General features: G+C 34.8%; 2 protein-coding genes across 3 annotated transcripts in view; one reads left to right on the top strand and one right to left on the bottom strand.

Annotated features, from left to right (window-relative positions):
• LOC127735875 (uncharacterized) overlaps positions 1 to 16681 on the bottom strand; it is a 125331-nt gene that overhangs the window by 51800 nt on the left and 56850 nt on the right. The gene's annotated exons all lie outside the window — the stretch shown is intronic.
• Positions 14495 to 16681, top strand: part of LOC127735877 (GPI transamidase component PIG-S-like) — a 35354-nt gene continuing 33167 nt past the window's right edge. Inside the window, exon 1 of one of the 2 annotated variants that reach the window (XM_052246279.1) lies at positions 14495 to 14524. In XM_052246279.1, coding sequence (XP_052102239.1) covers positions 14518 to 14524 — 7 coding nt within the window. In that variant the 5' untranslated portion in view covers positions 14495 to 14517. Of the gene's footprint in view, positions 14525 to 16302; positions 16381 to 16681 lie in introns of those variants that run through there. The other variant, XM_052246278.1, reaches the window with a different exon arrangement.

Genomic DNA, 16681 nt, shown 5'->3' with positions numbered 1-16681 from the left:
TATTACCCTAGGCTGGTGATATGTCTCTGTTAACTGATCACTCCTAAAAATTGACCACTACCCTAGGCTAGTGATATGGCTTTGTTAACTGGTCATTCCAGATAATTGACTACAACCCTAGGCTAGTGATATGTCTTTGTTAACTGGTCAAATCCAGATAATTGACTACTACCCTAGGCTAGTGATATGACTTTGTTAACTCGTCATTCAAGATAATTGACCACTACCCTAGGCTAGTGATATGACTTTTTTAACTGGTCATTCCAGATAATTGACCACTACCCTAGGCTAGTGATATGACTTTGTAAACTGGTCATTCCAGATAATTGACCCCTATTGTAGGCTAGTGATATGACTTTGTAAACTGATCACTCCTGATAATTGACCACTACCCTAGGCTAGTGATATGGCTTTGTTAACTCGTCATTCAAGATAATTGACTACTACCCTAGGCTAGTGATATGACTTTGTTAACTGGTCATTCAAGATAATTGACCACTACCCTAGGCTAGTGATATGAATTTGTTAACTGGTCATTCCAGATAATTGACCACTACCCTAGGCTAGTGATATGACTTTGTAAACTGATCACTCCTTATAATTGACCACTACCCTAGGTTGTGATATGGCTTTGTTAACTTGTCATTCAAGATAATTGACCACTACCCTAGGCTAGTGATATGAATTTGTTAACTGGTCATTCAAGATAATTGACCACTACCCTAGGCTAGTGATTTGGCTTTGTTAACTGGTCATTCCAGATAATTGACTATTACCCTAGGCTGGTGATATGTCTCTGTTAACTGATCACTCCTAAAAATTGACCACTACCCTAGGCTAGTGATATGGCTTTGTTAACTGGTCATTCCAGATAATTGACTACAACCCTAGGCTAGTGATATGTCTTTGTTAACTGGTCAAATCCAGATAATTGACTACTACCCTAGGCTAGTGATATGACTTTGTTAACTCGTCATTCAAGATAATTGACCACTACCCTAGGCTAGTGATATGACTTTTTTAACTGGTCATTCCAGATAATTGACCACTACCCTAGGCTAGTGATATGACTTTGTAAACTGGTCATTCCATATAATTGACCCCTATTGTAGGCTAGTGATATGACTTTGTAAACTGATCACTCCTGATAATTGACCACTACCCTAGGCTAGTGATATGGCTTTGTTAACTCGTCATTCAAGATAATTGACTACTACCCTAGGCTAGTGATATGACTTTGTTAACTGGTCATTCAAGATAATTGACCACTACCCTAGGCTAGTGATATGAATTTGTTAACTGGTCATTCAAGATAATTGACCACTACCCTAGGCTAGTAATATCTTTGTTAATTTGTCATTCAAGATAATTGACCACTACCCAAGGCTAGTGATATGAATTTGTTAACTGGTCATTCAAGATAATTGACCACTACCCTAGGCTAGTGATTTGGCTTTGTTAACTGGTCATTCCAGATAATTGACTATTACCCTAGGCTGGTGATATGTCTCTGTTAACTGATCACTCCTAATAATTGACCACTACCCTAGGCTAGTGATATGGCTGTGTTAACTGGTCATTCCAGATAATTGACTACTACCCTAGGCTAGTGATATGTCTTTGTTAACTGGTCAATCCAGATAATTGACTACTACCCTAGGCTAGTGTTATGACTTTGTTAACTGGTCATTCAAGATAATTGACCACTTCCCTAGGCTAGTGATATGACTTTTTTAACTGGTCATTCCAGATAATTGACCACTACCCTAGGCTAGTATATGACTTTGTAAACTGGTCATTCCAGATAATTGACCACTACCCTATGCTAGTGATATGACTTTGTAAACTGATCACTCCTGATAATTGACCACTACCCTAGGCTAGTGATATGGCTTTGTTAACTCGTCATTCAAGATAATTGACTACTACCCTAGGCTAGTGATATGACTTTGTTAACTAGTCATTCCAAATAATTGACTATTACCCTAGGCTAGTGATATGACTTTTTTAACTGGTCATTCCAGATAATTGACCACTACCCTAGGCTAGTATATGACTTTGTAAACTGGTCATTCCAGATAATTGACCCCTATCCTAGGCTAGTGATATGACTTTGTAAACTGATCACTCCTGATAATTGACCACTACCCTAGGCTAGTGATATGGCTTTGTTAACTTGTCATTCAAGATAATTGACTACTACCCTAGGCTAGTGATATGACTTTGTTAACTGGTCATTCAAGATAATTGACCACTACCCGAGGCTAGTGATATGAATTTGACAACTGGTCATTCAAGATAATTGACCACTACCCTAGGCTAGTGATATAGCTTTGTTAATTTGTCATTCAAGATAATTGACCACTACCCTAGGCTAGTGATATGAATTTGTTAACTGGTCATTCAAGATAATTGACCACTACCCTAGGCTAGTGATTTGGCTTTGTTAACTGGTCATTCCAGATAATTGACTATTACCCTAGGCTGGTGATATGTCTCTGTTAACTGATCACTCCTAAAAATTGACCACTACCCTAGGCTAGTGATATGGCTTTGTTAACTGGTCATTCCAGGTAATTGACTACTACCCTAGGCTAGTGATATGTCTTTGTTAACTGGTCAATCCAGATAATTGACTACTACCCTAGGCTAGTGTTATGACTTTGTTAACTGGTAATTCAAGATAATTGACCACTTCCCTAGGCTAGTGATATGACTTTTTTAACTGGTCATTCCAGATAATTGACCACTACCCTAGGCTAGTATATGACTTTGTAAACTGGTCATTCCAGATAATTGACCACTACCCTAGGCTAGTGATATGACTTTGTAAACTGATCACTCCTGATAATTGACCACTACCCTAGGCTAGTGATATGGCTTTGTTAACTCGTCATTCAAGATAATTGACTACTACCCTAGGCTAGTGATATGACTTTGTTAACTGGTCATTCCAAATAATTGACTATTACCCTAGGCTAGTGATATGACTTTGTTAACTGGTCATTCCAGATAATTGACCACTACCCTAGGCTAGTGATATGACTTTGTAAACTGATCACTCCTTATAATTGACCACTACCCTAGGCTAGTGATATGGCTTTGTTAACTGGTCATTCAAGATAATTGACCACTACCCTAGGCTAGTGATATGAATTTGTTAACTGGTCATTCAAGATAATTGACCACTACCCTAGGCTAGTGATATGGCTTTGTTAACTGGTTATTCCAGATAATTGACTATTACCCTAGGCTGGTGATATGTCTCTGTTAACTGATCACTCCTAAAAATTGACCATTCCCCTAGGCTAGTGATATGTCTGTTAACTGATCACTCCTAATAATTGACCACTACCCTAGGCTAGTGATGTGACTTTGTTAACTGATCACTCCTGATAATTAACCACTACTCTAGGCTAGTGATATGGATTTGTTAACTTAACTGATCTGATAAATGACCACTACCCTATTCTAGTGGTATGGCTGTGTTAACTGGTCATTCAAGATAATTGACTACTACCCTAGGCTAGTGATATGACTTTGTTAACTGGTCATTCCAGATAATTGACTACTACCTTAGGCTAGTAATATGACTTTGTTAACTGGTCATTCCAGATAACTGACGACTACCCTAGGCTATTGATAGGACTGTTGACTGATCACTCCTGATAATTGACCACTACCCTAGGCCATTGATATGACTGATGTCTGATGACTCATGCTTATTGACCACTAGCCTGGGCTATTGATATGACTTTGTAGGCTGATATGACAACCATAATTTGTGTACCTTCAATTGCTGCTGTCTAAAACCATTACCAATCTCTCCAGTTTCTTTTTCGATTGATGAATATTATCAACCTATCCAGTCACTCAAAAGTGTTATAGTCAAATTAATACACAACACATAATAAGTAACTGGAAAGGTACAGCAATTGCTGAAACAAGAAATGTAGATAAATAAATACTCCTTGCACTTTAGTTTTTCATATTAACATGATTAAGTGGACAAGTGAAATTTATATATTTGACCTTAGGTTGAAATTTTTAAAAAATTGTCTAAATTCCCTTAGCAGAAAATTCCCTTACTCCTAGTTTTTACTTAGAACTAAACAAAAAGTAATCAGCTTGTTTTGAACATAATATATCATTTGTAAATTTACCTTTTAAGAGCATATATATATATATATATATAAATTATTTATAAAGATACTTCCTTTATTCACAAATTTAAAAGGACAGAATAAACTTAAAGGGGTACATAACTGGACACTGTAAATGTTAACTAACAGAAAGGGTTTATGGGGCATTCCCTGCTCAATTTGCACACCTCTTAGCAGATTTTTACGTCATTATGTCCAAGTTTTCAAGAAGACTGTTTAAACCTGAAATAATTTTTACACTGATAAATTTTGATGTCACATTTGTAAGGCTACACTTATAAATATTTTAGTTTGCCCTTACCCTACCCAAAGATACATTTTAGAGACAGTGGGTAGGTTGGTAGGCATTTTCTTTTTTCTCACAGCAAAGGGAAATTGAAGTGTCAGATGTGTTTTAGTCTTCATGCCTATCAGATTAAAAGAAAACTTTTTCACATCAGATCAACAAAAGAATTTGGGTAGGCAGCTATGTTTTGGGTAGGTAGGGTTAGGGCAAACAAACATATATTCTTTTGTATGGTCAATGCATTCCTTTAAAAATAAACAGAATGCAAGGATTACTACAAAAAATTTATAAAATCAGTTAAAGTTAATAACCAGATAGCATGTCTAAATGTTATGATAATCTTAGGTGTCTGTAAAATTGTGTACTGATGTTTTTGTTCAATAATATGAAAGAACCCAGGTTTTTAGTTACATCTAAAGATGTCATAGTTTATTTTTATGATAGCTTGGAAAATATATATTTATGGATCAATGGGTAATGATTTTCTTCTGAAATTTATATGAACAACGGGTACATGTATATATGTACAGATTCTTGCAAACAAAAATACATGTACAATAAATGTATATGATTGGGGTGTCTGGTTTACAACAATAGCCAGATGTCTGTACCAAACCCTGTAACTGTGTGCAAGATGAAACAAACACCCTAGCCCTACCCCCTTCGACCATATGTTAATGATGGGATCATAGGTAGCAGTAGTCCAGATAATTATGACAAAAAAAAATAAAATAGCCTTTCAAGACATCATAATTATTGGTCTAATCAGTAATTGAGTTAGGCTAAGGTTTGGTTTTACATTGGTTTATTCTGAGACATATATACAAGTGAATATGTGTCTCTCAAACACTGATTTAGGGGGTGAGCAGGGTGCATTGGACCCCCCTCTTGTAGGGAAAATTTGGTGGATATATAGGGAATCACCCAGGCATGACTGGAGCATATATAGGGACTGGACTACAGATCAGATATATAGCCAATAAATCGTCTACAGTAGAGGCATACGTTTTTTCCGTTTTTTTTCAATGTATGTAGACGATTGACGCGCTATAATATATTACATATATTTGACCTATAGTCAAGACTGAAGTCCCTATGCCATGGACTGGAGCAGCCCCTCCCCCCCCCCTAAATGAAAATTTGGATCTCTTACTGTCGCTGGTTTAATATAGCTCTTCTGTATGTTTTCATATGTAACACATAGGGTAGCCCTCGTATGCATTCGTTGCGTGTAACTCCCCCCCCCCCTTTTTTTAATAATCGTCTTTTGAGTGCCTAGATGCCGTGTTTGTACACAATATCTAAAGCTGATTCAGTATTCAAAATACTTATTTTGGTATCGTCTCTGTTCCAGTGATATATGCCCTACATCTTGGGAAATATCTAAGAACTTCTGAACATATGCTCTTTGGGATGTTTGCAAAATTTCAACGTAGGCAATTTCTTGGCATAGGAGAAAGGAAGAAAAGACCATTCACAATTTGTCTTACATTTGTTTTTCTCTCTTTCAATTAAATAAAAAAAATATATAAACCTTTCAGATGTAGAGTTCATAAGAAGGAAATATTCCCTGTGGAACACCCCCACCCCCCTTTTTGTGCTCTCTATTTTCAACCCTCTAATCTAATTAAAAGTAAAACTTTGATTTCTAACCGATCTATTCATGTACCGGACCGGCAACTTTTTTTATTTAATAAGAAAATCTACAGTGCCGTTATACACATGCATGTTGATTGCTTGGAGTCCCCGCCCGAAAAGAAAGAAATAGTCTAAATCCAAGATACTATATTCCTGAATCACGTGATTTTTACTACGTGGAGCTTAAATTAGAATAAATACCGAATATGGAAAGTGAAACTACAATTCATAACATAAAGTCCGTTGGCAAATTGAAGAAAAAAAAGATTATGTTTGGCAAAGGGTACCGGGGTAATCCTCTTTGTGTTCAAAATATACATGAAATATTTGCCACTGCCCCTTGTCTCGGTTCTATGAATGTTTACCCTGAGTTTTCTATCTGTTACATGCCAAGAAATCCTCGCTAAAAATTCCGGTCGACCTCCCACGGCATCCATTAGTAGTTAAAGATTTGATTTCATTCAATAAATTAATTTATGACCCTCACTTAAAACACAGCCATATACCAAATGGTCAAAATTAATCATCCATGTAATTTGCTCTATGGGATGTTTGCAAAATTTCAACGGAGGCAATTTCTTGGCTTGGATAAAGGGTGACGTCACCATAGCGCAGAATAGTTTTGTTATTCGTGTTAGTTGCATAAAATATACTGATTATCAAGTATTCTTTAGTTTAGTTTAACATATTGTATTTACTCAAAGTAGAATGGATTGGACACAAGTAAATCATACCTATGAATTCATGCGAGGGTTTTTGTATATTCGCGTGGGGGGAAACGGCATTCTGTAACTGAAATGTTATTACAATGGCAACGATTGTTGTTATAATTATAATAGTACCCGCAACTGTTTTGAATATACGTCTAACTATATGAAGATACGCATAACTATATGAGGACACTCGTAACTGCGTCCAGCGCTATAGCGTGATATATACTACATGCGCACTTTTAAAGGGCCGAGCCACCTTAAGAGTATAATGACATCTAGATCCCATCTGAATATAACAAATAACTTGTTGAGGTATTCCATTGAGAATCCACATCTTAATCGTGGCCCGCCTAGACAACTTGTGAGTGAGTTCAACGGAGACTATAAACAAATCTGTCATCAGAACCAAATTGATAACATTTTGAGTACTATGATTCGATCTCAAAACTTTTAATTCGATTTCATGGTAACGAAAATTTCTTTATACTTTTATTTCTATATGCAGGGCCAGTGCCACTGCACGTTGAAGAACCTCTACAACAACTCTATGGAGGGTACGTATGTAGCCTATTACAATTGGCAAAAGTTTTACCCCTATCCAGCATACCCTCATTTTGCAGTAGCTTTATAAATTTTCCCGCACTTCATCCCATGTCGAAATATACCGTACAGAACCTTCCTATCGTTTCAATTGTTAATTTGTTCTCGTCTTGGATATGTATGAAAATTTTGCAACTGAACTAAGCAAGCAAGAACCAGAGCCATATAATGAACTTTAAGCAAGCAAGAATCAGAGCCATATAATACATATAATATTGTATTATAATAATTATGTCTCTGCAAGATCAATCTAACTAAGATATATATCTCTGACTTCGCTATCCTTATAAAAGGAACACGCGAGTTGTGATAGATCTGAATTTGAATTATATGAGTAAAACAAAATTAGATAGATAATAAGGCCAAAGTTGTGTTAACCTGTGTTATGATGCTGGCAATTTTTTTTATGCCTGAGGCTGAAGAAACGCCTATGATTTTAAGAGTAAGAAAAAACACTTATGTTTCTGAATGGTGTAATATCACGGTAATATCTGAGACTTATACCTATGTATTCCGTCATTGAGTTATTAGTTCCAAGAAATAACCTAGCATGATAACATTTTTGAACAAACATGATTGATATTTCGTCAAACTGTACATACTTGTCACAATTTGCGGTTTATTGGTTCGTGCTCAGACCACAATAATACATGCTATAGTAGTCTAGCTCAGATTTGTGTATTTATACTCAGATTGAACTCATCGTGTCAAATAATTTGATGGGAAACGGGGGAAATGTTTATTGAAACGGTGAATTATAAATTATCTATTTATTCAAGATTGAAATAAAGCATTTTTATTAGGCAATGGCTATTTTGCCGGCTCTAGGTAAGCGGAAGCCAATTTAATTTTGCCGTTAAAAAACGATTTTGTTTAAAGGAACCTATACTATTATTTCAAAAGCAAATTTGATTTAAACATTTTTGATTTTGAAGCTATGTGATTGATTTTGTAAGATTGTATATAATGTTTTATGAAATTTATATGCAATGAGATTTTTAACTTTAATTTTTTTTACAACATACTGTTTAAATTTCTGAGATTTTTATTCTTATGCATGCATGTAGGCCATGATTAGACTGAGACTGATTTTTTAAAAGTAATTTCAACTACATGTTTTGATATGAGTTTTATAAGAAAATCTACAGTGCCGTTATACACATGCATGTTGATTGCTTGGAGCCCCCGCCCGAAAAGAAAGAAATAGTCTAAATCCAAGATACTATATTCCTGAATCACGTGATTTTTACTACGTGGAGCTTAAATTAGAATAAATACCGAATATGGAAAGTGAAACTACAATTCATAACATAAAGTCCGTTGGCAAATTGAAGAAAAAAAAGATTATGTTTGGCAAAGGGTACCGGGGTAATCCTCTTTGTGTTCAAAATATACATGAAATATTTGCCACTGCCCCTTGTCTCGGTTCTATGAATGTTTACCCTGAGTTTTCTATCTGTTACATGCCAAGAAATCCTCGCTAAAAATTCCGGTCGACCTCCCACGGCATCCATTAGTAGTTAAAGATTTGATTTCATTCAATAAATTAATTTATGACCCTCACTTAAAACACAGCCATATACCAAATGGTCAAAATTAATCATCCATGTAATTTGCTCTATGGGATGTTTGCAAAATTTCAACGGAGGCAATTTCTTGGCTTGGATAAAGGGTGACGTCACCATAGCGCAGAATAGTTTTGTTATTCGTGTTAGTTGCATAAAATATACTGATTATCAAGTATTCTTTAGTTTAGTTTAACATATTGTATTTACTCAAAGTAGAATGGATTGGACACAAGTAAATCATACCTATGAATTCATGCGAGGGTTTTTGTATATTCGCGTGGGGGGAAACGGCATTCTGTAACTGAAATGTTATTACAATGGCAACGATTGTTGTTATAATTATAATAGTACCCGCAACTGTTTTGAATATACGTCTAACTATATGAAGATACGCATAACTATATGAGGACACTCGTAACTGCGTCCAGCGCTATAGCGTGATATATACTACATGCGCACTTTTAAAGGGCCGAGCCACCTTAAGAGTATAATGACATCTAGATCCCATCTGAATATAACAAATAACTTGTTGAGGTATTCCATTGAGAATCCACATCTTAATCGTGGCCCGCCTAGACAACTTGTGAGTGAGTTCAACGGAGACTATAAACAAATCTGTCATCAGAACCAAATTGATAACATTTTGAGTACTATGATTCGATCTCAAAACTTTTAATTCGATTTCATGGTAACGAAAATTTCTTTATACTTTTATTTCTATATGCAGGGCCAGTGCCACTGCACGTTGAAGAACCTCTACAACAACTCTATGGAGGGTACGTATGTAGCCTATTACAATTGGCAAAAGTTTTACCCCTATCCAGCATACCCTCATTTTGCAGTAGCTTTATAAATTTTCCCGCACTTCATCCCATGTCGAAATATACCGTACAGAACCTTCTTATCGTTTCAATTGTTAATTTGTTCTCGTCTTGGATATGTATGAAAATTTTGCAACTGAACTAAGCAAGCAAGAACCAGAGCCATATAATGAACTTTAAGCAAGCAAGAATCAGAGCCATATAATACATATAATATTGTATTATAATAATTATGTCTCTGCAAGATCAATCTAACTAAGATATATATCTCTGACTTCGCTATCCTTATAAAAGGAACACGCGAGTTGTGATAGATCTGAATTTGAATTATATGAGTAAAACAAAATTAGATAGATAATAAGGCCAAAGTTGTGTTAACCTGTGTTATGATGCTGGCAATCTTTTTTATGCCTGAGGCTGAAGAAACGCCTATGATTTTAAGAGTAAGAAAAAACACTTATGTTTCTGAATGGTGTAATATCACGGTAATATCTGAGACTTATACCTATGTATTCCGTCATTGAGTTATTAGTTCCAAGAAATAACCTAGCATGATAACATTTTTGAACAAACATGATTGATATTTCGTCAAACTGTACATACTTGTCACAATTTGCGGTTTATTGGTTCGTGCTCAGACCACAATAATACATGCTATAGTAGTCTAGCTCAGATTTGTGTATTTATACTCAGATTGAACTCATCGTGTCAAATAATTTGATGGGAAACGGGGGAAATGTTTATTGAAACGGTGAATTATAAATTATCTATTTATTCAAGATTGAAATAAAGCATTTTTATTAGGCAATGGCTATTTTGCCGGCTCTAGGTAAGCGGAAGCCAATTTAATTTTGCCGTTAAAAAACGATTTTGTTTAAAGGAACCTATACTATTATTTCAAAAGCAAATTTGATTTAAACATTTTTGATTTTGAAGCTATGTGATTGATTTTGTAAGATTGTATATAATGTTTTATGAAATTTATATGCAATGAGATTTTTAACTTTAATTTTTTTTACAACATACTGTTTAAATTTCTGAGATTTTTATTCTTATGCATGCATGTAGGCCATGATTAGACTGAGACTGATTTTTTAAAAGTAATTTCAACTACATGTTTTGATATGAGTTTTATAAGAAAATCTACAGTGCCGTTATACACATGCATGTTGATTGCTTGGAGCCCCCGCCCGAAAAGAAAGAAATAGTCTAAATCCAAGATACTATATTCCTGAATCACGTGATTTTTACTACGTGGAGCTTAAATTAGAATAAATACCGAATATGGAAAGTGAAACTACAATTCATAACATAAAGTCCGTTGGCAAATTGAAGAAAAAAAAGATTATGTTTGGCAAAGGGTACCGGGGTAATCCTCTTTGTGTTCAAAATATACATGAAATATTTGCCACTGCCCCTTGTCTCGGTTCTATGAATGTTTACCCTGAGTTTTCTATCTGTTACATGCCAAGAAATCCTCGCTAAAAATTCCGGTCGACCTCCCACGGCATCCATTAGTAGTTAAAGATTTGATTTCATTCAATAAATTAATTTATGACCCTCACTTAAAACACAGCCATATACCAAATGGTCAAAATTAATCATCCATGTAATTTGCTCTATGGGATGTTTGCAAAATTTCAACGGAGGCAATTTCTTGGCTTGGATAAAGGGTGACGTCACCATAGCGCAGAATAGTTTTGTTATTCGTGTTAGTTGCATAAAATATACTGATTATCAAGTATTCTTTAGTTTAGTTTAACATATTGTATTTACTCAAAGTAGAATGGATTGGACACAAGTAAATCATACCTATGAATTCATGCGAGGGTTTTTGTATATTCGCGTGGGGGGAAACGGCATTCTGTAACTGAAATGTTATTACAATGGCAACGATTGTTGTTATAATTATAATAGTACCCGCAACTGTTTTGAATATACGTCTAACTATATGAAGATACGCATAACTATATGAGGACACTCGTAACTGCGTCCAGCGCTATAGCGTGATATATACTACATGCGCACTTTTAAAGGGCCGAGCCACCTTAAGAGTATAATGACATCTAGATCCCATCTGAATATAACAAATAACTTGTTGAGGTATTCCATTGAGAATCCACATCTTAATCGTGGCCCGCCTAGACAACTTGTGAGTGAGTTCAACGGAGACTATAAACAAATCTGTCATCAGAACCAAATTGATAACATTTTGAGTACTATGATTCGATCTCAAAACTTTTAATTCGATTTCATGGTAACGAAAATTTCTTTATACTTTTATTTCTATATGCAGGGCCAGTGCCACTGCACGTTGAAGAACCTCTACAACAACTCTATGGAGGGTACGTATGTAGCCTATTACAATTGGCAAAAGTTTTACCCCTATCCAGCATACCCTCATTTTGCAGTAGCTTTATAAATTTTCCCGCACTTCATCCCATGTCGAAATATACCGTACAGAACCTTCCTATCGTTTCAATTGTTAATTTGTTCTCGTCTTGGATATGTATGAAAATTTTGCAACTGAACTAAGCAAGCAAGAACCAGAGCCATATAATGAACTTTAAGCAAGCAAGAATCAGAGCCATATAATACATATAATATTGTATTATAATAATTATGTCTCTGCAAGATCAATCTAACTAAGATATATATCTCTGACTTCGCTATCCTTATAAAAGGAACACGCGAGTTGTGATAGATCTGAATTTGAATTATATGAGTAAAACAAAATTAGATAGATAATAAGGCCAAAGTTGTGTTAACCTGTGTTATGATGCTGGCAATTTTTTTTATGCCTGAGGCTGAAGAAACGCCTATGATTTTAAGAGTAAGAAAAAACACTTATGTTTCTGAATGGTGTAATATCACGGTAATATCTGAGACTTATACCTATGTATTCCGTCATTGAGTTATTAGTTCCAAGAAATAACCTAGCATGATAACATTTTTGAACAAACATGATTGATATTTCGTCAAACTGTACATACTTGTCACAATTTGCGGTTTATTGGTTCGTGCTCAGACCACAATAATACATGCTATAGTAGTCTAGCTCAGATTTGTGTATTTATACTCAGATTGAACTCATCGTGTCAAATAATTTGATGGGAAACGGGGGAAATGTTTATTGAAACGGTGAATTATAAATTATCTATTTATTCAAGATTGAAATAAAGCATTTTTATTAGGCAATGGCTATTTTGCCGGCTCTAGGTAAGCGGAAGCCAATTTAATTTTGCCGTTAAAAAACGATTTTGTTTAAAGGAACCTATACTATTATTTCAAAAGCAAATTTGATTTAAACATTTTTGATTTTGAAGCTATGTGATTGATTTTGTAAGATTGTATATAATGTTTTATGAAATTTATATGCAATGAGATTTTTAACTTTAATTTTTTTTACAACATACTGTTTAAATTTCTGAGATTTTTATTCTTATGCATGCATGTAGGCCATGATTAGACTGAGACTGATTTTTTAAAAGTAATTTCAACTACATGTTTTGATATGAGTTTTATAAGAAAATCTACAGTGCCGTTATACACATGCATGTTGATTGCTTGGAGCCCCCGCCCGAAAAGAAAGAAATAGTCTAAATCCAAGATACTATATTCCTGAATCACGTGATTTTTACTACGTGGAGCTTAAATTAGAATAAATACCGAATATGGAAAGTGAAACTACAATTCATAACATAAAGTCCGTTGGCAAATTGAAGAAAAAAAAGATTATGTTTGGCAAAGGGTACCGGGGTAATCCTCTTTGTGTTCAAAATATACATGAAATATTTGCCACTGCCCCTTGTCTCGGTTCTATGAATGTTTACCCTGAGTTTTCTATCTGTTACATGCCAAGAAATCCTCGCTAAAAATTCCGGTCGACCTCCCACGGCATCCATTAGTAGTTAAAGATTTGATTTCATTCAATAAATTAATTTATGACCCTCACTTAAAACACAGCCATATACCAAATGGTCAAAATTAATCATCCATGTAATTTGCTCTATGGGATGTTTGCAAAATTTCAACGGAGGCAATTTCTTGGCTTGGATAAAGGGTGACGTCACCATAGCGCAGAATAGTTTTGTTATTCGTGTTAGTTGCATAAAATATACTGATTATCAAGTATTCTTTAGTTTAGTTTAACATATTGTATTTACTCAAAGTAGAATGGATTGGACACAAGTAAATCATACCTATGAATTCATGCGAGGGTTTTTGTATATTCGCGTGGGGGAAAACGGCATTCTGTAACTGAAATGTTATTACAATGGCAACGATTGTTGTTATAATTATAATAGTACCCGCAACTGTTTTGAATATACGTCTAACTATATGAAGATACGCATAACTATATGAGGACACTCGTAACTGCGTCCAGCGCTATAGCGTGATATATACTACATGCGCACTTTTAAAGGGCCGAGCCACCTTAAGAGTATAATGACATCTAGATCCCATCTGAATATAACAAATAACTTGTTGAGGTATTCCATTGAGAATCCACATCTTAATCGTGGCCCGCCTAGACAACTTGTGAGTGAGTTCAACGGAGACTATAAACAAATCTGTCATCAGAACCAAATTGATAACATTTTGAGTACTATGATTCGATCTCAAAACTTTTAATTCGATTTCATGGTAACGAAAATTTCTTTATACTTTTATTTCTATATGCAGGGCCAGTGCCACTGCACGTTGAAGAACCTCTACAACAACTCTATGGAGGGTACGTATGTAGCCTATTACAATTGGCAAAAGTTTTACCCCTATCCAGCATACCCTCATTTTGCAGTAGCTTTATAAATTTTCCCGCACTTCATCCCATGTCGAAATATACCGTACAGAACCTTCCTATCGTTTCAATTGTTAATTTGTTCTCGTCTTGGATATGTATGAAAATTTTGCAACTGAACTAAGCAAGCAAGAACCAGAGCCATATAATGAACTTTAAGCAAGCAAGAATCAGAGCCATATAATACATATAATATTGTATTATAATAATTATGTCTCTGCAAGATCAATCTAACTAAGATATATATCTCTGACTTCGCTATCCTTATAAAAGGAACACGCGAGTTGTGATAGATCTGAATTTGAATTATATGAGTAAAACAAAATTAGATAGATAATAAGGCCAAAGTTGTGTTAACCTGTGTTATGATGCTGGCAATTTTTTTTATGCCTGAGGCTGAAGAAACGCCTATGATTTTAAGAGTAAGAAAAAACACTTATGTTTCTGAATGGTGTAATATCACGGTAATATCTGAGACTTATACCTATGTATTCCGTCATTGAGTTATTAGTTCCAAGAAATAACCTAGCATGATAACATTTTTGAACAAACATGATTGATATTTCGTCAAACTGTACATACTTGTCACAATTTGCGGTTTATTGGTTCGTGCTCAGACCACAATAATACATGCTATTATAAGTAGTCTAGCTCAGATTTGTGTATTTATACTCAGATTGAACTCATCGTGTCAAATAATTTGATGGGAAACGGGGGAAATGTTTATTGAAACGGTGAATTATAAATTATCTATTTATTCAAGATTGAAATAAAGCATTTTTATTAGGCAATGGCTATTTTGCCGGCTCTAGGTAAGCGGAAGCCAATTTAATTTTGCCGTTAAAAAACGATTTTGTTTAAAGGAACCTATACTATTATTTCAAAAGCAAATTTGATTTAAACATTTTTGATTTTGAAGCTATGTGATTGATTTTGTAAGATTGTATATAATGTTTTATGAAATTTATATGCAATGAGATTTTTAACTTTAACATACTGTTTAAATTTCTGAGATTTTTATTCTTATGCATGCATGTAGGCCATGATTAGACTGAGACTGATTTTTTAAAAGTAATTTCAACTACATGTTTTGATATGAGTTTTATAATATTGCTACAAGTTGATACTCAATATTCTAATTTTTATTACATTTTACAAGTTCTTATTTTCACTTGGACTCATTAATGCTTTTAAACGATTATGTATCTCAAATATTATTACTGTTAACTGTATGAGTAATAATTTGGTTCTTTTATGTTGACATTTTCGAAGTACTTTTCAAAATTAAATATTAAAGTTCACTCTGTACAAAGAACTTTTTCTTTTTCTAAAGCATTCGATAAAGTTTCACATTTTCTTCTAACTAATAAGCTTCACCATTGCGGGATACAAGGGGAATTAAATTACTGGATACAAAATTTTCTAAGCAATCGTAAACAGGCAGTAGTTCTAGAGGGGGAAAAATCTGAGTATGTTGCATTTGAGTCAGGGGTTTCACAGGGGTCAGTTCTTGGACCAAGTCTCTTCCTGTATTATATTAACGACATTCCAACTGGTCTTACATCTACAGTACGTTTATTTGCAGACGGCACGTAATAGTCAAAGTTGTGACTGAGTGCGGAAATATGAAGATAGATAGATAGATAGACTGAAAGGACGTTATCGGTTATCTTTCTGCGGTATTAAGGTAGATCGCCTTCGACTGGGTTCCGATCGATAAGGAACCAGACACGGCATTATCCGGCAACAGAAAATGAAACAGTCTGAGGAAAAACAAAAACCAGTTACACGTAAATGACAAAATAGGAAAAATTAAAACCTAAATACAATGTCAATATCTCACTATGTAACTGCTTGTCATTTTATGCACAAGTATTCAAAGGTTAATTTGTAACAGTATGTCGATATGACAATAATTTTCATTCCAAAAATTTATCACTACCATAAACTGATAAAGTGATCGCCTTGGCACAGTAAGCCACCTCTGTACCGTTCTGCCGACTGTGCCAAAGGAGTATGCCATTCATGCAGGATGGTTGTATATCTTCTAGACCAAGGGAAACATCACTACCCAAGTCTGTTCGGCCTGAT

The sequence above is a fragment of the Mytilus californianus genome, unplaced genomic scaffold (assembly GCF_021869535.1).
Source record: "Mytilus californianus isolate M0D057914Y unplaced genomic scaffold, xbMytCali1.0.p SCAF_3, whole genome shotgun sequence".
In the NCBI taxonomy this organism is placed as follows: Eukaryota; Metazoa; Mollusca; class Bivalvia; order Mytilida; family Mytilidae; genus Mytilus; species Mytilus californianus.
Note: the sequence above shows the minus strand (reverse complement) of the source record. Positions and strands in the feature narration are given on the sequence as shown.